The following is a 24,515-nucleotide window of genomic DNA, read 5'->3' on the forward strand; positions in this document are numbered from 1 at the left end:
TTTCTTCCTTTGTAGTTGTGAAATTTCCCCTGAAACTCACGATTCGATCGTAGTCTATGTGATGTTCAAGATTTTAAAACTTTTCAAAATTTAACATATATTGTCAAGCTCTTTAACAGGTATGACGCGAAACTCTTCTTGAGAGACAAATGTTGGTGGTATAACAAGACTTTGCAGAATTCATAAGTCTAAATGTGTGTTTGCAATGTTATTTCAAGTGAATAAACATGTTAGGATGCTGTCTGTGAGAATAAAAGCCTTCAGGCTGAAGCTGCAACAATGCAACACAAGTTTTGAATTACATAGCTGGAAAACAGTCTAACTTGTCTCATCGATTAGCTGTATGTATCATCTGTCTATAGCTATAGTAAAACCTGCCTTAGAGATCACCTGTCTATAGCAACAATCAAACCTGCATTAGAGACCACCTGTCTATAACTACAGTAAAACCTGCCTTAGAGACCATCTGTCTTTAGCTACGGTTAAACCTGCATTAGAAACCACCTGTCTATAACAACAGTAAAACCTGCCTTAGAGACCATCTGTCTATAGCTACAGTCAAACCTGCCTTAGAGACCACCTGTCTATAAATACAATCAAACCTGCCTTAGAGACCATCTGTCTATACCTACAGTCAAACCTGCCTTAGAGACCATCTGTCTATAACAACAATCAAATCTGCCTTAGAGATCACCTGTCTATAGCAACAGTCAAACCTACCTTAGAGACCATCTGTCTATAGCTACAGTCAAACCTGCATTAGAGACCACCTGTCTATAACAACAGTAAAACCTGCCTTAGAGACCACCTGTCTATAACAACAGTCAAACCTGCCTTAGAGACCATCTGTCTATAGCTACGGTAAAACCTGCCTTAGAGATCACCTATCTATAGCAACAGTCAAACCTGCATTGGAGACCATCTGTCTATAACAACAGTCAAACCTGCGATAGAGATCATCTGTCTATAGCAACAGTGAAACCTGCATTAGAGATCCCCTGTCTATAACAACAGTCACACCTGCCTTAGAGACCACCTGTCTATAGCTACAGTCAAACCTGCCTTAGAGACCAACTGTCTATAGCTACAGTCAAACCTGCCTTAGAGACCTCCTGTCTATAAATACAATCAAACCTGCCTTAGAGACCACCTGTCTATAGCAACAGTCAAACCTGCCTTAGAGACCAACTGTCTATAGCTACAGTCAAACCTGCCTTAGAGACCACCTGTCTATAAATACAATCAAACCTGCCTTAGAGACCACCTGTCTATAACAACAGTCAAACCTGCCTTAGAGAACATCTGTCTACAACAACAATCAAACCTGCCTTAGAGACCACCTGTCTATAAAAACAGTCAGACCTGCACTAGAGACCACCTGTATGTAACAACAGTAAAACCTGCCTTATAGAAAACCTGTCTATTACTACAGTCAACCTACCTAAAAGACCACCTGTCTGTAACTACAGTCAAAACTGCCTTAGAGACCACATGTCTATAACTACAGTCAAACCTGCCTTAGTGACCACCCGTATATAACACCAGTAAAACCTGCCTTATAGAAAACCTGTCTATTACTACAGTCAAACCTACCTAAGAGACCACCTGTCTGTAACTACAGTCAAAACTGCCTTAGAGACCACAAGTCTATAACTACAGTCAACCTGCCTTAAAGACCACCTGTCTATAACAACAGTCAATCTGTCTTAAAGACCACCTGTCTATAACAACAGTCAAACCTGCTTTAGAGACCACCTGTCTAAAACTACAGTCAAACCTGCCTTAGAGACCACCTGTCTATAGCTACAGTAAAACCTGCCTTTGATCCCACCTGTCTATAACTACAGTCAAACCTGACTTAGAGACCACCTGTTTATAACAACAGTCAAATCTGCCTTAGAGACCACCTGTCTATAACAACAATCAAAGCTGCCTTAGGGACCAACTGTCTATAACTACAGTCAAACCTGCCTTAGAGACCACATGTCTATAACTACAGTCAAACCTGCCTTAGACACCACCTGTCTATAACAACAGTCAAACCTTTCTTAGAGACCACCTATCTATAACTACAGTCAAACCTTTCTTAGAGACCACCTGTCTATAACTACAGTCAAACTTGCCTTAGAGACCACCTGTCTATAGCTACAATAAAACCTGCCTTAGAGACCAACTGTTTATAACTACAGTTAAACCTGCCTTAGAGACCACCTGTCTATAACAACAGTCAAACCTGCCTTAGAGACCACCTGCCTATAACTACAGTAAAACCTGCCTTAGAGACCACCTGTCTATAACAACAATCAAAGCTGCCTTAGAGACCACCTGTCTATAACTACAGTCAAACCTGCCTTAGAGACCACCTGTCTATAACTACAGTCAAACCTGCCTTAGAAACCAACTGTCTACAACTACAGGCAAACCTGCCTTTGAGACCACCTGTCTATAACTACAGTCAAACCTGCCTTAGAAACCAACTGTCTACAACTACAGTCAAGCCTGCCTTAGAGACCAACGGTCTATAACAACAGTCAAACCTACCTTAGACACCACCTGTCTATAGCTACGGTTAAACCTGCCTTAGAGACCACCTGCCTATAACTACAGTCAAACCTGCCTTAGAGACCACCTGTATATAACTACAGTCAAACCTGCTTTAGGGACCACCTGTCTACTACAACAGTCAAACCTACCCTAGAAACCATCTGTCTATAACAACAATCAAACCTGCCTTAAAGACCACCTGTCTACTACTACAGTCAAACTACCTTAGAGACCATCTGTATATAACAACAGTCAAACCTGCCTTAGAGACCAATTGTCTACAATTACAGTCAAAACTGCCTTAGAGACCACCTGTCTATAACAACAGTCAAACCTGCTTTAGAGACCACCTGTCTATAGCTACGGTTAAACCTGCCTTAGAAACCATCTGTCTATAGCTACGGTTAAACCTGCCTTAGAGACCACCTGTCTATAACAACAGTCAAACCTGCTTTAGAGACCACCTGTCTATAACAACAGCCAAACCTGCCATAGAGACCACCTGTCTATAACAACAGTCAAACCTGCTTTAGAGACCCCCTGTCTATAACTACAGTCAAACCTACCTTAGAAACCATCTGTCTATAGCTACGATTAAACCTGCCTTAGAGACCACCTGTCTATAAAAACAGTCAAACCTGCCTTAGAGACCACCTGTCTATAACTACAGTCAAACCTGCTTTAAAGACCACCTGTCTATAAAAACAGTCAAACCTGCATTAGAGACCCCCTGTATATAACAACAGTAAAACCTGCCTCAGAGACCACCTGTCTGTAACAACAGTCAAACTTGCCTGAGAGACCACCTGTCTGTAACAACAGTCAAACCTGCCTCAGAGACCACCTGTCTATAACAACAGGCAAACCTTCCTCAGAGACCACCTGTCTATAACTAGTCAAACCTGTTAGTGTTAAACTGCCTTAGAGACCACCTGTCTATAACAACAGTCAAACCTTCATCAGAGACCACCTGTCTATAACAACAGTCAACCCTTCCTCAGAGCCCCCCTGTCTATAACTAGTCAAACCTGCCTCAGAGACCACCTGTCTGTAACAACAGTAAAACCTGCCTCAGAGACCACCTGTCTGTAACAAGTCAAACCTGCCTCAGAGACCACCTGTCTGAAACAACAGTCAAACCTGCCTCAGAGACCACCTGTCTATAAAACCAGTCAAACCTTCCTCAGAGACCACCTGTCTGTAACAACAGTCAAGCCTGCCTCAGAGACCACCTGTCTGTAACAACAGTAAAACCTGCCTCAGAGACCACCTGTCTGTAACAACAGTAAAACCTGCCTCAGAGACCACCTGTCTGTAACAACAGTAAAACCTGCCTCAGAGACCACCTGTCTGTAACAACAGTAAAACCTGCCTCAGAGACCACCTGTCTGTAACAAGTCAAACCTGCCTCAGAGACCACCTGTCTGTAGCAACAGTCAAACCTGCCTCAGAGACCACCTGTCTGTAACAACAGTCAAACTTCCCTGAGAGACCACCTGTCTGTAACAACAGTCAAACCTTCCTCAGAGACCACCTGTCTGTAACAACAGTCAAACCTTCCTCAGAGACCACATGTCTATAACAACAGTCAAACCTTCCTCAGAGACCCCCTGTCTATAACTAGTCAAACCTGCCTCAGAGACCACCTGTCTGAAACAACAGTCAAACCTGCCTCAGAGACCACCTGTCTATAACTAGTCAAACCTGTTAGTGTTAAACTGCCTTAGAGACCACCTGTCTATAACAACAGTCAAACCTACCTCAGAGACCACCTGTCTGTAACAACAGTCAAACTTCCCTGAGAGACCACCTGTCTGTAACAACAGTCAAACTTGCCTGAGAGACCCCCTGTCTGTAACAACAGCCAAACCTGCCTCAGAGACCACCTGTCTGTAACAACAGTCAAGCCTGCCTCAGAGACCACCTGTCTGTAACAACAGTCAAACCTGCCTCAGAGACCACCTGTCTATAACTAGTCAAACCTGTTAGTGTTAAGGAATTACACTTAAGTTAGTACACACAGTTACCTCCCTTTAATTTGTTTTGGACCTAACTGTAACGTTACGGGATCACGTCGCTACAGTTGGCAAGGCAGCTCAGCTGGTTTGAGCGACAATAAAATGATTGAAGATCCAGGGTTCAGATGCTGGTCTGTTCCTTTTACACTTATAACACAGGCGTTCATTCTTTTTTGTTACTTTATCTTTACTAGGCCCAGAGGGCCTGTATCATAAAAAATAATCTTATTACATAAAATACCTCCAATGGTTCAGAAGAAGAAGGATTTTAAAGATTTCAACCTCAAATTCCCCTATTGGCCCCGCAACTCTGACACCCAAAGGGGCCACACCCTCCATTTATTCAAATCTGTTCCCTTTCATCCAAGGAATCTCCAGGTCAAATACGGATGAAATCCTTCAAATGGGACAGAGCAAAAAGGATTTTGAATACTTAAACCTCAAATTCCCCTTTTGGGCCCCACAACTCTGCACCCAGAGGGACTATATCCTCCATTTATACAAAACTGAGTCCCCTTTGCCAAAGGATACTCCAGACTTAATTAGGATGAAATCCCTTTATCCCTACGAAAGAAGAAGGCATTTCAAGATTTTACCTCTATTTCCCCTATTGAGCCCCGCCCCTCTGCCCCCAAGGGGGCCACATCCACCGGTTATACAACATTGAGAGTCCTTCGTCCAAGGATGTTCCAGACAAAATTTGGATATAATCCCTTAATCTGTATGGTAGGAGAAGGATTTTAAAGGTATACCTCTATTTCCCTATTCGGCCCCACCCCTCTGCCCCCAGGGGGGCCACACCTATCATTTATACAAAATTTAGTCCCTTGGCCCAAGGATGCTCCTGACTAAATTTTGATAAAATCCCTTTATCATTACGATAGAAGAAGGATTTTAAAGGCTTTACCTCTATTCCCCCTATTGGGTCCCGCCCCTCTGCCGCGCCATAGCATAAGCTCAACGAACCCGTTTGGACCAGGTGAGCTAAAAATAAGAAATAGATTTTCTTTTCAGAAATGATTTATCAAAGCCATAGTCATGTCGGAAAGATTCTTTTCAATGAACACAATTTAGTTGCTGTTTTTTTGACAGTCACACAGGGGTCCTTAATGATCATTGATGCTACCTGTTAGTAACTCATTCACCCCTAAAATTTCATAATGACCTATTCCAATGAGTTCAAATGTGTCTCCAGGGGTGCTGTCAACAATGAAATAAAAATAAACATTGTTTTATGTATTTTTCATTTTTATTCACAGAACAATAACTTAATTGTCTTACAGTGATAACTTTATATCATATCATACAAGTCAACATTTCCTATTAACATATAAAACCTGTGCTTGGTCGCACGGTAATGGTTAGTTAGGTTGTTGGTAGCCATTCAGCTGTTTCCATTAATTTAATCGTCTGAAGCAAATTCTAATAATGTTCTTATATGAATTGTGAATGAACTTTAATATATCTATCTTGATTTTCTTGGGGGAAACCCGACATTATATGTGAAGGATAAGTAGACATATTTTCTTTTTTGCCTTCAAACTACTTTGTAGTTAGTTTCAAATGTGCAAATAAAAAAATAAAATAAAAATATCATTATCAAAATATCATTACATTGTTTTTTTATAATGACGTTGTTCAATTTCATATAAGCTGAATGGTACCAATACATGCAGCCTTTTATTATCACAAGGCGTCGATAACCAAAACGATCTTTAAATTTACAACAACAAAAATACCAAGCGATACAGAAAATGCTCAGCGCTTTAGCAGAGCAGAGAGTATGTGGGATTTTAAGACTTGAATTTCTGGGGTTAAATTCATCAAATTTTCGGAATGACTATGGTTTTTGGAACAAAAAATGACATGACGGAATGAGGTTGGTTTGGTGAGGGTTTGGTGGGATTGGAGAATGGAGGATCGGCAGGTAAGGGGGTTGAGAAAACATCTTTAGTCCTCACATATTCATTTGTCCGCATGTGCACTGTTTTAAACAAAATATTATTTTTTACAACATAAATCATCACTGCATGTTCTAAATTGTTACGAATCAACCGGATTCGTTCACGCGCCCAGATCACACTTAGCTCCCAGACTGCATCCATGAATGAAATTCTTTCTCGCATTGTTATCAGCAGAAAATGAAAAAGTTATGTAAACTCACAACCTACAGAAGCAGCAGAAATCAGTGATAAGATGATCGTAAGCTGGTTACATAATTTTATCAGGAATGACTAATACTTGTGATATTTTCATCGTAGATAACGAAATAGTTTTCTAAATATAACTCGATATTCTGCAAAGCAATGTGTGTGTGTGTTTGTCTAGCATGAATCTGTCAGCTTGCTTAAAATAAATATGTGACTATGCAAAAATATTATCCAAAATATATATACACAGTCAGTCCACAAAAACTATGACTAATTATCAAAGAGATCGCGGCTACGGGCAATGGCCTACAAAAATAGCATTTAAAAAAAAATACATTAAAAAATGTCCAGTAGTCATACAAAAGTTAAATACATAAGTTCCAAATTAAAGCATTCCATTACTTTCGTCCGATATATATGTATCTTTAGAAATATTTCAAACTTTACAAATATGCTATATATTTAATGTAAATGCAAATTTACTTTTAAAGTCGATTCTTTTACAATGCAAGACTATGTGAAATATTTACATTAAAAGGGGTAAATTTAAAAAAACTTTAAACAACTCAAGTCTTCAGATTTATTTCAGATTTGCTGAAATTAAATTGAAACATGCCGTTTTGAATCGTTATGAAATCGGAAAACAAACTATGCACCTCCTTAAATTAGAATTTATCGTCCTCAGATACATGGTCGCAATATTAGCTCTCAATTGTTCCTTGTTTACCTGATGTATGCGACGTTAAATAAAGTTTCTGTAATTTGTATCTTGTACGCCCAAAAAATCATATTCTTGCCAAAATTGTGATTTTTAATATGAAATTAAAAATTTGACTTAATGTATGTCCCGGAGAAAAAATAAGCTTCATACAGCTAGATTTTGGGTTCAGTAATATCTAACTAAATAAGCTATTGATATAAATTCCAAAAAAAAGGAACAACAAAATATTCATATCATTATTTTTAACCTCATGATAAACACGTGTATTGTTTTTTTATTTTATTTTTTCATTTTAGAATTTCAATATTTCAAAATCATTACATCATTTTTTTATCAAGATTTAATTCGTTATTTCTAACCAAAGAACAAAGAAAATGATTTATATCAATAGGCGCATGGATTGAATGTATTTATATTATAAATTCCATATGCTGATTGTATCTTACAGCCTGTGCTGATTATGAAATTTTCCTTTGAATCGATGAGATGTGTATGCTCAAGATGAAATAAAGAATTTGAATTTGAATGTATCCAATTCCTTTATAAAAACGGAGAAATTTGTACTAAAACTTTTAAACCTTACCAGACATGACACATATAGTAGAGTCAAACCAAGTTATGTCGAAGTCGTGAGGACCAAGGTGGAACATCGAGATAAGAGGGGTACTAATTAGATATATCTGGGTTTAATTATTTAGAAACAAAATGATAGGGAGGCAAAAGAACGACTTCGATATATGTATGGCGTTCGATATTCGACTTCGTAATAACGAAGTCAGGTTGCATGTTATGACAGCATTGCACACAAAGACTAGAAATGCTAAGTAAAAAAACTAAGATGCTTGACTGATCAATATTTAATGACATCACAGAGACGTTTTAGACGTTTTGTTGCCGAGTCACCTTATAGGGCAGAACTCTGTAATCCGTTCAATGATAATCTCTCATTCATGAAGAATTTAATAAACATTTGTAAACTGATTAATTTGCGGTTTCTATATTGTGTTAGGCCTGTGTTGATAGGCACACATTGACCTAATTTTTTTGCTGTCGTTTTAAATTCTGTGAAAATGGGACTGCCGTAAAAAATAGCACTTATTATCCTATAGTAAAAACAGTAGTAGCACTGCCTTGAAATAGCACCTCCGTAAAAATGTACATAGATACAGTAAACGTATTTTATCAATGACCAGTGTCTGCAGTTATTGAATTTGTTTCGTTATTTATAAATTCATGAAAAATGCTCAAAGTTACAGAATACAGTTACTTAGATACTGGTCTAAAACCAGTGTTTCCACTAACTCGACCTGCTCTAAACGGTGACGAACTAGCCGCATACATGTTTTGTATGCTAATCTTAAACAATCATTGTTGGAGTAATAAAATACGCTCTATAAAACTTAGGTTAACGGTATACTAAAAACTAAAACAACAAAACTACCCTATTTTCATTCATTGCATGCAACAGATTTATTTGCTGGCCCAAGACACGCAATGTCCAGTTTTGATCGTACACATTCAACATCCGCAACAGCAGCTGTCTTCGAAATAACTACGGATTTAATGCTATTTTTCAGAGTTATCAGCTCTTGCTGACAAGTTAACAACCAACATCAATTCCTTGGAAAGGTTCTCAGTTTTATGGAAAACTAGGTTTCAAATAAAATCGCAACGAATGAATGTTTGATTTTTCAAGGCAATCAATTGTATATTGATCAGAGCTCTTCAAGCCAAGTGATTTATAAAATCACAGTTCAAATGTCAGTTCTCCGACTGCGCTTTTCACAAGTCTGTTAGAAAACAAAGGTCAATGTTTTTTTCCGGTCCTGGAAAAGAAGGCATCCATTTCCTTAAGGACGGATACTTAAATTGACAGATCTCTTTCACGAGTTTCGTCTACAACACGAAAAATGCTTGAAAAGCGAGTCAAAAGTACGTTCCACCGACCTTTGTGTGATGCCATCACGTCACATTTTCTGCACTGCGCAGAACTGACGCATGGTCATCATGGAGTCAATTTCAATATGAAATGACCTTCATTTTCTGGAATAATGCCAAGATGTCCAATTGCAGCGCTCGGTAACTATGGCAACCTCATCGACGGGGAAGTCGATTTCATATCAGTAAAGAGTTACACATATCCGTTTTTTAGGATGATTACCGGAAGTAACTATGGCAACCTCATCGACGGGGAAGTCGATTTCATATCAGTAAAGAGTTACACATATCCGTTTTTTAGGATGATTACCGGAAGTAACTATGGCAACCTCATCGACGGGGAAGTCGATTTCATATCAGTAAAGAGTTACACATATCCGTTTTTTAGGATGATTACCGGAAGTGGCTCACCGAGATTCCTTCGAACCCGAATGTAAACTCATTGTGAATGTATTGCTGTCGCTTGAATCCGAAATAAAACCGACTTTATTAATTGTGACGTACACTTCCTGTCCTGCGCGTATGTACACCCAAGAATCTTGCGCGGTATTGGTTCGAATTGCATTCACTGGAATTCCATTTGTTGTGCAAGTACTTTTCTGTGTGCCATTGATGTTAATACAATGGTGGAAATGGAGTTCTTTTTCGGATTCCAAGTTGTCTTTGCGGGTGTCAAATTTGAGAGTGGATTTGTAACTGTAGAACCCGTCGACCGGTACTGTGAAGGAGCCGTTGTTATAGGTGATTCCCTGGTGGACGTGTTTACCCTGGGGTGCTTTCCACAGCACTAGGTGACCTTTACCTATAACAGATAGATCGTAGTTGATAAAATATAACTCGTTCGTCTCGCTAAATTGTTCATGATTTTTCGTTGTCTAGTCTCCTAAATTTTCAGTAATGTTGATTTTATTTGGTGTTCAAATTTCACGATTATATTTTTGGTTTGGTGCTGATCGTTGTTTCGTTGTTGATAATGTCGAGTATTTAGGTTCAATGAGTTGGTTTAATGTTGATTCTTTGATAATCAACATGATGGGGTTTTTCAATGCAGTGTTTGGGAATTCGTTTTGTGTTTTTGGTCTCCGGTAGCGTGTCTCTCCTGTTAAAAGGTTTATGATTACTTATCGAAATTGTGGTCATTTCAAGTGTTCAGCGTTCCTCATTCACTGTTTTATATTCATATGTTTGGTGTTCGTTCAGTGTTTTGTGCTCGATGTTCTGTATTCGTTTTTCAGTGCTTTTGTATTTGGTGCTAAGTGTTGTTTGTTTGTTGTTATGTCTTTGTGTTTTTCGTGTTCAGTGTTTGTGTCTTTGGTGTTCAGTGTTTGTGGCTTTGGTGTTCAGTGTTTGTGTCTTTTATGTCATGTCTTTGGTGTTCAGTGTTTGTGTCTTTGGTGTTCAGTGTTTGCGTCTTTTGTGTTCAGTGTTTGTGTCTTTTATGTCACGTCTTTGGTGTTCAGTGTTTGTGTCTTTGGTGTTTAGTGTTTGTGTCTTTGGTGTTCAGTACTTGTGTCTTTGGTGTTCAGTGTTTGTGTCTTTGGTGTTCATTGTTTGTGGCTTTGGTGTTCAGTTTTTGTGTCTTTGGTGTTCAGTGTTTGTGTCTTTGGTGTTCAGTGTTTGTGTCTTTCGTGTTCAGTGTTTGTGTCTTTCGTGTTCAGTGTTTGTATCTTTTATGTCACGTCTTTGGTGTTCAGTGTTTGTGTCTTTCGTGTTTAGTGTTTGTGTCTTTGGTGTTCAGTGTTTATGGCTTTTGTGTTCAGTGTTTGTGTCTTTGGTGTTCAGTGTTTATGTCTTTGATGGTCAGTGCTTGTGTCCTTTATTTTTGTATCTTTGGTGCTCAGTGTTTGTGTCTTTTATGTTCAGTGTTTGTGTCTTTGATGTCATGCATTTAGTGTTCAGTGTTTTTCGTTGATGCTTGTGTCTTTGATGTTTCTGTCTTTGCTTTTGATGTTTGTGTCTTTAGTGTTTTTGTCGTTGGTGTTTGTGTCTTTTGTGTTTGTGTCTTTGATGTTTGTGTCTTTGATGTTTGTGTCTTTGGTGTTCAGTTATTGTGTCTTTGATGTCATGTTTTTGGTGTTCAGTGTTTTTTTGTTTTTCTGTTTCGGTGTTGTGTCTTTGATGTGCTCAAAGAGTGTAAATCAATCACATTATCATATACTCAATTTTTTTTAATTACTGAAGTTCAAAACATAAAATATTCAATCTTCATTTGCTTCCTATGACCGATGTTGGGGTCTCGGTTTACGGACTAGATAATTATTGGATTTCAACAAGATTGAAAATAATTCATCGTTTAAATAAAGTATTGAAGAAATCATGGTATATAAAACAGAATGTTGACAGACGACGGCTAAATTTTTAAGGACGGAAATCTCTACTTACCGTTTTGTGCATAATTTTCGTCCACAACCATCTTAATCGCCACTACTGGGTGGTTGGGATCCTTCGAGGGTGAGATGTCTGTGTTAATCTGTTAAAAAAAAATACGATAAGAAACTGCAGTTAGTATTTATTTCTACGTCTTTACAGTCCCCCCTCCTTGGGCCTCTGTCACTAACGCAGAGGACACTTCGCAGCCTCGATTCAGTGAACAGTCTGAGTAATGGAAAACCCGGACATATCTTTTCCTTAAATAGGTCAAAAATTAGTTTCACATTCGTCGTATCCTTATCGGTGCTAACAAGCTGTTAATAACCAAATAACCCCAGTTTTATTAACAAGCAAAATATTGACAAAATATATCGCCGTACGGACGTACGAAAGGTAGAAAACTGTGGACATTTTACTGAAAAAATAGCAATTATCTAATATCAGGTGTGATTGTAGGATAAAGTCATGACAACATGCCGGACAGTATAACTTTAAACAACCTCTTTTCAAAATTAGCCCTGGATCAGTCGCGTTGATTTCAAAATCACAAAATTACGGACATATTCAAAAATAAATGACTGATGCGTGTTTTATTATCTAACATAATTGTATTTGTGTCATATTAACAATGACATTAATTGAACTTTATTACGACAAAGGCATATTATCACCAGAAAATTAACGACTAACTGAGAAGTCCTATAAAGCTTATTGTAAGATGACAATACTTAAAAGGTGACAGCTGGCCCACCGCCAATCCCTATGTTCGAAGAGGGAGTGGGCGATTTATGAATGAAATTCCTCGCTACTATACGGTTAAACCACACGATATATATTGTACAGAAAATCAATCAATACATTGAATCTCGACCTCGAGTGAAAAGATCCCCATTTGAGTCTACTCAAAGGTCACGGAGGTGTCAATAGGCCCCCATTACGGAATACTCAAGATACAAACTACCGCAAACCATATCCGGCTCGTCCGACTCAAATCCAGATTGTGAAGTAGAAGTGTCGTCTGCTTTTTTCATATATAGGTCAAAATTGATCGTTTCGCAATCGGTAATTGGATGGGAAGTGCTTGAATTGATCAAGTTCACGTGACACCTCAACCTTAAAAGTACATTTCGGACACCTGAGGTCAGTCTAATGTCCGAAAAGACGACTAATGGTATAACAAGCGTGGGTCGGTGTTTCGGATGAAACCGTACACCTTGTTAAACGTGTATACGGTATATACATCGCCCCAGATAACGGCACATGTTTTATTTATCCAAGTTAACGCCGAGGGTGGGGCCCGCTAAAGGTTTTACAATGAAATTAACTGTATAGGGGGTAAAACTAGATTTTAATTTATGTATCGCTGTGTAAAAACACCCACGCGTATATTGAAAGATAAAGACCAACAATTTTTTTTTTTTACAAAAGTCAACAGCAACTAGACGTGGTGCTAACTTATAGACTGCTATCTAGGATTCAATTAATTAATACGTAACAATTAAAATCTAATCGATTCCGCAATAAATATGATTCATGTAACAACTATGGGTTAATCGATTCCGGTATTAGGTAGCTTAATGTGTATAACATAACGTGTTTAATATAGGACGCATAGGTTGTGTCAAGCTGACAATGCTATTGATATACTCTTCGTTATAAATCATTTAGACCACGAGCAGCATAGTGTTTCTACAACAAACAGACCGTTGAGGTGTAATTAATCAAAGCCATGATGTTTCGTTACATTTTCTGTCACGTTTTAGAAGCAACGTATTTTAGTGACAACTCGGTCATTATCATTGTTCCCGAATTACCAAATCGCAATAAAACACGTATTTCTGTACACCCCGACCCCGAGATATACAAGCCATGTGTTCGTCGGTGGCCTGGCCCCCACCCCATTTACTTAACACGGCCCCACCCCATCCCAACTCCGTGGTCGCACCACATCCCCATTTTTCCTTGGAATTGATTTCTAATAGTATCTTTATTGTATATTGACATTGGAAGATCAAATGAGTCCCGTCATACATTGAATAAATTATAAACTTGACAAATCAGAACTCATCATCAATAGGAGCTGTCTACATTCCAAAGAATTTTTGAACATGAAAACAATAAGATGATTGTAAAAACTTACTGGAGGTTTTGGTGTTGTAACAATATCATTAATATCAACTTGAAGTGGTTTTGTGGAAATGTCATCACTATCCTTGTCATCATCAGAATCCAAATGTTTTGCTAAATAAATCGCTCCAAATATCACAATGAATAGTACAAAGATCCCTGCCACTGAAGCAAACGCTAATCTACATTTAGACAAATAACATTTAAATATCTTCCTCTTTTTCCGTCTTTCGGCCTCGCCTTGTCCGTCTGCAGAATCTAAAAACTGTTTTTGTTCAAGTTGATTATCATCAGTATTATTTTGTTCAATATCCATGTTAAGCATATTTGATTTAATGCTTTTCGGATTTTCGTCATAACTGTCATAACCGCTAGACTGTGGAATGTTGATGATCAAGGCAGATCCTTTTCGAACTCTATCCAGTCTATTTTGCTCCGAGTTTCTTTCGTTGGTGTTTTCAGGTTCGACGTCTTCATCAATTTGGACTGGCTTGTGAAAACTATCTTGGAATGTAGATGGAAACGAGAACCCATCGGGTCCTATGCCAGCATTCGGCCAGCTTGGTGTAGGCATCTTTGTGGCTTTGTAAATAAATTCTGATTTTGAGAGAAGGTTCTTACACTGTACAGGTAATAAATATACGTGTACCACACATGTCGGTCACATGTTTACATGCGGTGTAGGCTGTGGCGCTATTTTACAGTTCGTCTTGGGTCTGATTCGGTCCACCTGTGGTCCAAGTAAACACAAACAAGTATCCGACACGAAATAAAACAACTGATTGACACAGATCACGTAACCTGTTATATAACACAAGTCTGTTGTATCCCCGAACACATGTACAACTGCCGGCTTTGACAGTAGTGTATAGATACTGTACGGACCGAGAGGTGGGCTGACGTCATTCTTGTTCCGGTCGGGGTTTCCCGATTTGACAGATGACATAAGGGGCCTCCGACGGGGATGATAAACTCATTGGGGTTTTTAATACATTTATTAAAAAAAGATAAATTGCAGAATTTATAGGTAATTGGTAAAACATTTGATATAATTTTGTATTTGTGACATTTATAACAACACGAAGGAGTTTGAAAGAAATAAATCATTTCAATAAAATGTTCCTGGTAACATTGTATCCACATTACATCAATATATCTAAAGTGCTGATTAAAACGCGAGGAATGGTGCCAGGACTGATCGATCTACGGAATGAATTGTGTGAATTTGTGATTGGAATTTTTCTAATGGGATAATGCGATGTTTGGGCAGGCTAGGAATCATAAGAAGTAATTTAATTATTCTCCATAGAAAGCTATAATGATGCTTTATCAGTTAAATATATTTGTATTGCATTTAAATTCAACAAAAGGATCAGGCACAAGTTATAGCAACATAATCAAAGCTCTCTCGTGAACAATAATTAAAGAAATTGTGAAAACGACAGAACAGATGTCTGTTAAATACTTTTTTTTACGAAATGTTTTATTTTATGCGCCAATATTTGAATCATTATATATTTTTTGAAATGGTAACAAACGATGTTATGCAAAAACGCAACAAAATGACTGTAACATTTATTTCAAGAAACAGCGTATAGGCTATGTTGGAGTTATCTCCCCATAACGTATTCAGAAGCTAAATATATATTCCATCATCGTCATATATCTTATTTAATAATTACAACAATAGTCATATAAAACACGTGAAGTCGATGAAGATGGATTTCACCGTAAGTTCATAGTTTATGTCAGTTATCTCCCTTTGTTTGGTCAGCATGCATTGATATAATGAGTGATATTATTGAACATAACAAATATCAATCAAATTAATTAAACAGATAATTAGATGAATAGATAATTATTTTATTGATTGTTGATCATGTATCAAATTCCATTGATCCGTTAGTAAATATACTTGACACAGTTGTAAAGCTGGTATTATAATTCGGATATTTTCAAAGTGGAACCTTTAAGAGGGTCTAAAATAATGCGAACAGGTACTATGTTTGTCAAAAACACGTAACTAATATAAGTGTATGGTGTATGGCGATCCTTTTGACCAATCATGAACTGAAGTGGTTATGACGATATGATTACACAAAGTTTTCCTACATCCTCCTTGGTTAGATCAGAATCACGTGAATTATGAGTGGTTTGTGATATCGATTCAGTTTTCCTAACAGCCGGTTAATATTCTCCCTCCATGACTTCGCTTCAGTTGTAGCTCTGACAATGACATCTGAGTAGTAGGAAAGTACCGCTTTTGGCGCAGTCCCCCGCCTATGTAATCCTTACCACCACCCCGCACCACCCTGCAGCACCACCCTAACCGTTTGGTACCGTTATGATGCCAGCAACAAACTATGGAGATGGAGTCACAAAGCAGCAGCAGCAGCAACAGCAACAACAACAGCTGCAATCGGACCGCTACAAATAGATTCAGTCAGGAAACCCCCAAATACATGATAACCCCCTATGACATCATCGATCGGTACCCCCTCGTATATAGGTTGTCGCTATAAATAGAGGCAGTCAGGAAACCCCCAAATACATGAGAACCCCCCTGTGACGTCATCGATCGGTACCATCCGGTAAGGGTGGTGCTGCAGGGTGGTGCGGGGTGGTGGTAAGGATTATATAGGCGGGGGACTGCGCCAAAAGCGGTACTTTTGTACTACTCATCTGTTTTCGTACATCCTCATTAACTGAATCATACTCATGTGGATGTCGGTGATGCAAGATATTTACTCCATGTTACGGTTTTAAAAACAGCAAGTTAATATTCTCTGTATGACGTCACTTTTATTGAAGTGAATATGTGGTTAGATGAACAGGAAAAGCGGTATTGACCTCGGCTTTGCCTCGTTTAATATCTCTCTCTAAGATTCATATAACCACAGAATCATCTACAAAGAGTCGATAATTGATAAAAGTGATAGAGAGGAAAAGACGTTAATAAGTTGATATAACCTGTGCCTAATCCTCTGCTCAAATGTGGGACAATTAACATGTTTAAATCCAAATCAACATACAATTATGGACTTCAGGTGAGTTCTATCCCTGATTTATGGACCTGGTCTGAACAATATTCATAGAGGCCGTCGCTCCTCCAATCAGGGCTGGGAATTAGCACCAGTCATATAATAAAGATAAATATGGACCGCAGATGAAAAGTTAGATTAACCCCGACTTCGTCTCGGTTGTTATCGCATTTTTCAGGTCTATATAACCACATTTTCGCCTTAAAAGTCCATAACTGACAAATATGTTTATTTTAGGTCAGGCAACTCAAGTCATTCTATAATGTTTAAAGTCTTCTTGTGTGTCGTTTAAGATTTATATATAAACTGAAGTATTATTTTTTGATCTGATATAATATGTGTTGGTTAACGACATGGTAGCATGCTTGTCACAAACGTACTACTGTACCTTAAGTGACGGAAACAACATTGGGTAAACCATAAAAATTAGCATCTTCACCCTCGATAAACTAGATTACACTTTATTTAATTATAAAACCTTATGAACTTTACGAACTATATTACCACGAACAACATATGCAAATTTCTGTTGTTTTAAAAATAAATTAGCCCTACGGGACAATAAACTGTGCATGTATACATATATAAACATACCGTTGTATAATCACATAATATGTCCTCTCAGCATTTGTGTAATTTATGGAAACAAAAAGGAACTTAAATGTGAACTTGTAGTGTGTGAGTCAAATGACGCGATGGGGATTCCGACAACGCGACGGGAAACGCAAAATGACATTAAACAACATGGATGCATTTATGAAAAACATATTAAAAACATCAACTGTTAAAGTGTATCTAACAAGTAAAAAAGACCAATATATAAATTTCTGGTGCAATTTTAGCCCATCTGACAAACAAGGCCGTTTGAGAACATAGGACGGTGCCGCGTCTATACTCTAAATACCATAGGATAAAAGGTCAAAATACATGTTTAACGCAGAAAGCTTCCTGTGATGAGGCCAGATCCCGACTTTCTTTCGTGGCATGTGTATGAAATATGTTTTAAAAAGAAACAAAAGAAAAAAGAAAAGTTTAAATGATTGCTAGTGGACTTAAAGTACCGGAGATTTATGATTAGTTGACAGCTTGCAAGTATTTAATGATACAAACCCGACGAATCTGTTAAATCGCTCAAACGGCCTTTTCATTATCTACAGTTACGATATTTGGACAGAAGCTTGCTGGCTAACTTGCCGGTATGACGAGATACAAAATTTGCTAAGCAAAATTACCAAACTTATAGTTAATGATATCTGGTTCTAATTTTCTAAATCTTTTTATCGACTTCTTAAAAATCGAAAGTTCTAGGGTCATTATTTGACCAGTACCTTACTGGCATGGTGTGCTACAAAGAAGCGAACATAGCGGACCTTGACCTAAGAGGGGTCGAATGCATTCAAATGACAACTTCTTATGAAACGATATATTCGCCTGTTAAACAATACAATTTATTTTACTCCATCTGGATTAGATGTGTAGATCAACGTGGTAACGCAGTATTTTAACAAATAAAAACAAGTCTATAGAATTGAAGACATTTTGTTTTTATTATAAAACCCAAACAAACATAAATTAGATTATTTGTTTAGCTTAAAAAATAAATTTGTAGATTTAAAAATGATAACATGTCATTAGATTCGTTCTCTTTGAAATAGAGCATCAGCCTGGTCCCTCCGTCTATTCAGCCTTGATGATAGGTCGTTCTTTGTACTAGCTATAGTCCCCTTCAGTTGCCAGTGTGCTTCTCGGAGGTTGACTGAACCTTGTTGCCCAAGTTTCCGACCAGTTTGCGTAGAATCTTCCGTGGCCTGAATTTCCGTGGTTTCCCCTTCTGTCCAATAGAAGCGTGGCCGTTCCGGTCCGCTTCGAATTCCAAGTTGTACTGGGCAGACGTCCCGCTGTCTGTTCTGGTGCTCTTCATTGGATTACAGAATGGTTCATAAAATAATCCACTTGTTGAGGTCTGTCCATCCCAGTTGTCCGCCACCGTAGTCAGAAAGTTCAATTTAATTTGTTCGAATCCCCTCCTGGCTCGGAAGAGCTCCTCTGGGCATTTCTGTCGACCCAATCCGTCAACATCGCCAGTAACGAGAAGTGGAGCTACCTTACAGGCTGAAATATTCTTGAAAACGTTGACTGCCATTCTGTGAAAGTGTTTACACGAGAAGGTGATAAATTTAAGTCAGACAAAAAAGTTTACGCGAAAATCTGCGTCGCTGTATCCAAGATGAGTATCTATGGCGTCATAATGAATGTGACGTCACAACCAGATACCCCCTTCGAGACGGACAAAGATCACGTGATACAACACTAAAGCCATTGCCGGTTCATGTTACCAAATATAGCTGAGTTGGTCCGATTTTGAATCTCGGTTTGCAGTATAGGGTTATCAATTTTCTGAAAACATATAACTGTGACGTATTTTTCAAGGTTTCAAGGATCAAATACGTACAGACCTTACATGGCCCCCCTCCACAAATTCTTTTTTGCTGAATACTTTTGGATATATATATATATATATAGGTATATCATATCATTTTCGTATTGTTTCAAAGCAGTAATAGCAAAGACTGCTACTAATATTTGGCACTAACAGTGAATTTCCGCATGAACCATATGAGCCGTGTAGGCCCTTTAGACCTCTTGTTTAATGACAATAGAAATGATGGATTCGTGTTAATTAGCTATATTTACACCGCTGTAATGTATCCAAGCGTTAGTAAATAATCCAGGTACTTCCCCAGGAACGTTACCTTGTGTATATATCGTTACATACCTGGGAAGATCGCCAGGTAAATATAACGCGTGTACGTCGATCTGTTTTGTTGGTTTTTACATAAATAATGCACAATGTGAATCATTACCTCATTTCCTATTGTCTCCTACCTGTACAAGTAAAGTATGTGTATGAAATATGTCTCGAATTGAACGGGAAGTCAGAATAGTCGGTTATTCCCTGGTTTCGGGAATATTTAATCATTTAAAATTAACTCCATTTGACATCTTTTTCAAAATTATGTTTTCCACCTTCAGGTCATGCATTATTTTTTTTGTAAGGATATCTTATTGTTAAAAATTCCAAAAGAATCGGACACAATTTCCGTATAGGAAACACACAGGCATCAGAAGCATAACGATGTTACATTTAACGACATAGATTAAAATTATATCATTTATTAAGCTATTTGCTTTGGTAAGTGAGTTGTACCAGAAACAATATATATTCTGATTCACTTTATAAATAACAATATTGATCATTTTAGAATGTTGTAAATTGAATGTACAATTTTGACATTTGAAATTGACAGTGTTAACAATTTAAAAGGTTTTATGCAAATCCTGAAATCAAATTTTCCTAAATTCAAGTACAGAATATAATGCCAAAATTGGATTGATTTTCAAGGGAGTATACTTTATCGACATTTGAGTTTGAGCTGAAGTCTACACCTTTTTCATGGTTTTTGGGTTACAATGTACATGAGAAACAATTACACACGTACACCTACACACATACAGATCGATGAAGATACACACAGTATGGGGTACAGCTTGTATTGTAAGGCGGGAAAGTATGTGCGGGGTCGGGATGGAGTACGTACGTGTACAGTGAGATAGAGAGGCGTTGGGTGGGTTATTTGGACGGGCAGGATAGAGAGCGGAGGCCTAGGGGTTACGATGACATGGGGTGCGTACACCATGCGAGTTTATTCACAATTCAAAGTAAGCCGTGATTGCTTTCAATAATGCAAGGGTGACGTCACGTATAGACTGATGTAATTTTTACAATCTGAAATTATGAAAATTACATAACAAAATAACCCAGGAGAGAGAAATGGTGAGCCACTTATTTGATAAAACTGTCACAAGTGTCTGTAGTATTCATTGGAGAGTTTATAAGTACTGGTGATTTTTAAACTGCAGAATGTCACGTACGACCACGGGCTTAGATAATCTAATTCCGTGGTACGACCAAATAACGTAAATACATGTTGTACCACGGTACTTCCGAAACGTCCGAAAACAAACTTGTGTCTAACTATTTTTTAAATGATTGAACAAAAACTTGAACGCACAGAGCAGTACATGCTGATATTTAAAATGACAATCCATTGAAAATCTAGTAAAAATATATTTGTCAATATATCTTCCTTGCGTCACCGTCATGTACGCCGAGTGAAAAACATGCATGCTCACTTCCGATGTGTCATTTAATTTCGGGCCGCTCTTGAATGGGAATTCAGTTATTGATACTGACAAAAACACCGATGAGTGTTTCTCGACTGGAAGTTGATTCTTAGCATACTCCACATGTCGTGAAATCGAAATTTTCTAAAAATCCTTCTCCACTTTCATTTTCGGAAGCGTGTGTCAATGAGAAATGCACCGTTCACTGAATTTCAAAGCTGCGGTCGAGACCACAGTTACTGACGAAACCTAATACCGTCTCATTGTTAATAAAATTCTAGAGGCTCGTAAAAATAAAATAATAAATATTTTTAACAGTTGTCTATGAAGTTTGTTGTTGAAATTTACCTTTCACAAACATCTAGTTTGTTTTGTTACCTAGGTAGATGTCTATACAGTATAGTTAACTTTCATATTTAAAAACTCATTATAATGATACGATCAGTACGTATGATTCGTTAATTTTTTCAATCTTAATATTTACAAAAACTTTTAAAAAATTCAATCGAAAATACATTTTTTTATTCTGTAATTAAAGCTGACTAATTTCCCGGTAAAGTTTGTTTATTAAGGACAAAGACGATACAAACATATATATAGCCTGAAATATCAGGAATAACATACGGCGTGGAATATATGTCAAAGTCTAAACCGAATCTGATTTAATCCGGAAACTTGTACAAAGTAGCTAGCTTGGACCAGCCAAACTCGAGTGTATTCAGACTCTTTACCCCCTCCCTCAATTTCAACCCTCCTTCAACCATCCTATGGCCCTGCTATAGACATATTCTCAAGCCCATCTACATATGTATCTTAAACCTGGGAAACACAGAAACCTGTGTTCTCCGAACGGAAATGACCACTGTCTAGGGTTCGGTTTAGACAGCATTCAGCGTATGTGGAATGTTTTTAATTTCAGTTTAAGATTTTGGATCTTTTTGTACTTAATTATGAGAACAGAGGCTGATAAGGTAGTGGAGGAACTTGGTGGCGTAGAAGCCAAGGGGATGTGGGGGTGGGGAGGATTTCTATTAACTCACAGTGAGGTGGATGGGGTGAGGAGGATTTCTATTAACTCACAGTGAGGTGGATGGGGTGGGGAGGATTTCTATTAAATCACAGTGAGGTGGATGGGGTGGGGAGGATTTCTATCAACTCACAGTGAGGTGGATGGGGAGGGGAGGATTTCTATTAACTCACAGTGTGGTGAATGGGGTGGGAAGGATTTCTATTAACTCACAGTGAGGTGGATGGGGTGGGGAGGATTTCTATTAACTCACAGTGAGGTGAATGGGGTGGGAAGGATTTCTATTAACTCACAGTGAGGTGGATTGGATGGGGAGGATTTCTATTAACTCACAGTGAGGTGGATGGGGTGGGGAGGATTTCTATTAACTCACAGTGAGGTGAATGGGGTGGGGAGGATTTCTATTAACTCACAGTGAGGTGAATGGGGTGGGGAGGATTTCTATTAACTCACAGTGAGGTTGATGAGGTGGGGAGGGGCGGGGGTGTTTTGTTTTGTTATTGTTATTGTTTTGTAGTTATTATACGATGGTTGTTTATGATAAATTCGACACTCTTGACTTGAAAAAAATAATTGCCCAATTTGGTACAAACGATTGGGTAAAAGTTATAACTACTCATGAAGCCATCTCTCCTACATAAACAGACACTTTCAAATCATTATTAATTATTAATCAATTATTTTAAAATGTTCATAGACATGAACATTTTTGCAAAGTTTTCAACTCTGAAGATACAGAAAATGAATACCATGTTCTGTTAATATTAGAAATATAAAAATATGAAAAAATAAGAGATAAAAACAAAAAACAAAAACAAAAAAAACAAACAAAAAAAACCGGTTTCCAGTGTTTAGTGACAGTTTTTTTGATAGAGGTACAGGGATCCTGAAGAGAGACCATGCTGTAACGGTAAACTAAATGTTACGTTATTTCGTCTATTCTCTACTGCATAACCACTGTATTTAAATGCTATCTGTATACTGACAAGTTGAAAAGGTTAAAGTTAAAAAATAATTTGAACTTGAATTATAATATATACCTCAGTCCGCATCTAAACCCTATACTATATATATCACAGTCCACATCTAAACCCTATAATATATATATCACAGTCCACATCTAAACCCTATAATATATGTATCACAGTCCACATCTAAAGCCTATAATATATATATCACAGTCCACATCCAAACCCTATAATATATATCACAGTCCACATCTAAACCCTATAATATATATCACAGTCCACATCTAAAGCCTATAATATATACCACAGTCCACATCTAAAGCCTATAATATATACCACAGTCCACATCTAAAGCCTATACTACATATCACAGTCCACATCTAAAGCCTATAATATATATCACAGTCCACATCTAAAGCCTATAATATATACCACAGTCCACATCTAAAGCCTATAATATATATCACAGTCCACATCTAAAGCCTATAATATATATCACAGTCCACATCTAAAGCCTATAATATATATCACAGTCCACATCTAAAGCCTATAATATATATCACAGTCCACATCTAAAGCCTATAATATATATCACAGTCCACATCTAAAGCCTATAATATATATCACAGTCCACATCTAAAGCCTATAATATATATCACAGTCCACATCTAAAGCCTATAATATATATCACAGTCCACATCTAAAGCCTATAATATATATCACAGTCCACATCTAAAGCCTATAATATATATCACAGTCCACATCTAAAGCCTATAATATATATCACAGTCCACATCTAAAGCCTATAATATATACCACAGTCCACATCTAAAGCCTATACTATATATCACAGTCCACATCTAAAGCCTATAATATATACCACAGTCCACATCTAAAGCATTTAAAATATACCACAGTCCACATCTAAAGCCTATAATATATACCACAGTCCACATCTAAAGCCTATAATATATATCACAGTCCACATCTAAAGCCTATAATATATATCACCGTCCACATCTAAAGCCTATAATATATATCACAGTCCACATCTAAAGCCTATAATTTATATCACAGTCCACATCTAAAGCCTATAATATATATCACCATCCACATCTAAAGCCTATAATATATATCACAGTCCACATCTAAAGTCTATAATATATATCACCATCCACATCTAAAGCCCATAATATATATCACAGTCCACATCCAAAGCCTATAATTTATATCACAGTCCACATCAAAAGCCAATAATATATATCACCATCCACATCTAAAGCCCATAATATATATCACAGTCCACATCTAAATCCTATAATATATATCACCATCCACATCTAAAGCCTATAATATATACCACAGTCCACATCTAAAGCCTATAATATATATCACAGTCAACATCTAAAGCCTATAATATATATCA

General features: G+C 37.5%; 1 protein-coding gene across 4 annotated transcripts; it reads right to left on the minus strand.

The window, feature by feature from the left end:
- Positions 1-8,875: 8,875 nt before the first annotated feature.
- Positions 8,876-14,770, minus strand: LOC110441317. 4 transcript variants are annotated; one of them, XR_002461857.1, is made up of 4 exons: positions 13,882-14,770; positions 11,754-11,841; positions 9,722-10,173; positions 8,876-9,634 (listed from the first exon to the last, which is right to left on the minus strand). XR_002461857.1 is itself a non-coding variant. In XM_021484429.1 (4 exons), the coding sequence occupies exons 1-3, from the start codon at positions 14,440-14,442 to the stop codon at positions 9,779-9,781; spliced, it is 1,044 nt and encodes a 347-aa protein (XP_021340104.1). In that variant the 5' UTR covers positions 14,443-14,770; the 3' UTR covers positions 8,876-9,672; positions 9,760-9,778. The 4 variants fall into 4 exon arrangements, 2 of the variants coding, with proteins under 2 accessions (XP_021340104.1, XP_021340103.1); XR_002461858.1 differs by having other exon boundaries at positions 8,876-9,526; positions 9,614-10,173; XM_021484429.1 differs by having other exon boundaries at positions 8,876-9,672; positions 9,760-10,173.
- Positions 14,771-24,515: the final 9,745 nt, after the last annotated feature.

The sequence above is a fragment of the Mizuhopecten yessoensis genome, unplaced genomic scaffold (assembly GCF_002113885.1).
Source record: "Mizuhopecten yessoensis strain PY_sf001 unplaced genomic scaffold, ASM211388v2 scaffold715859, whole genome shotgun sequence".
Taxonomy (NCBI): domain Eukaryota; kingdom Metazoa; phylum Mollusca; class Bivalvia; order Pectinida; family Pectinidae; genus Mizuhopecten; species Mizuhopecten yessoensis.

Bases quoted from the DNA above. Each gene is read 5' to 3' on its own strand.
- LOC110441317 (XM_021484429.1), bottom strand. From the start codon at position 14,442: ATGCCTACACCAAGCTGGCCGAATGCTGGCATAGGACCCGATGGGTTC. The intron at 11,842-13,881 runs GTAAGTTTTTAC...TTTTTTTAACAG, and splicing joins TTACAACACCAAAACCTCCA to ATTAACACAGACATCTCACC. The intron at 10,174-11,753 runs GTAAGTAGAGAT...TATCTGTTATAG, and splicing joins CGAAAATTATGCACAAAACG to GTAAAGGTCACCTAGTGCTG.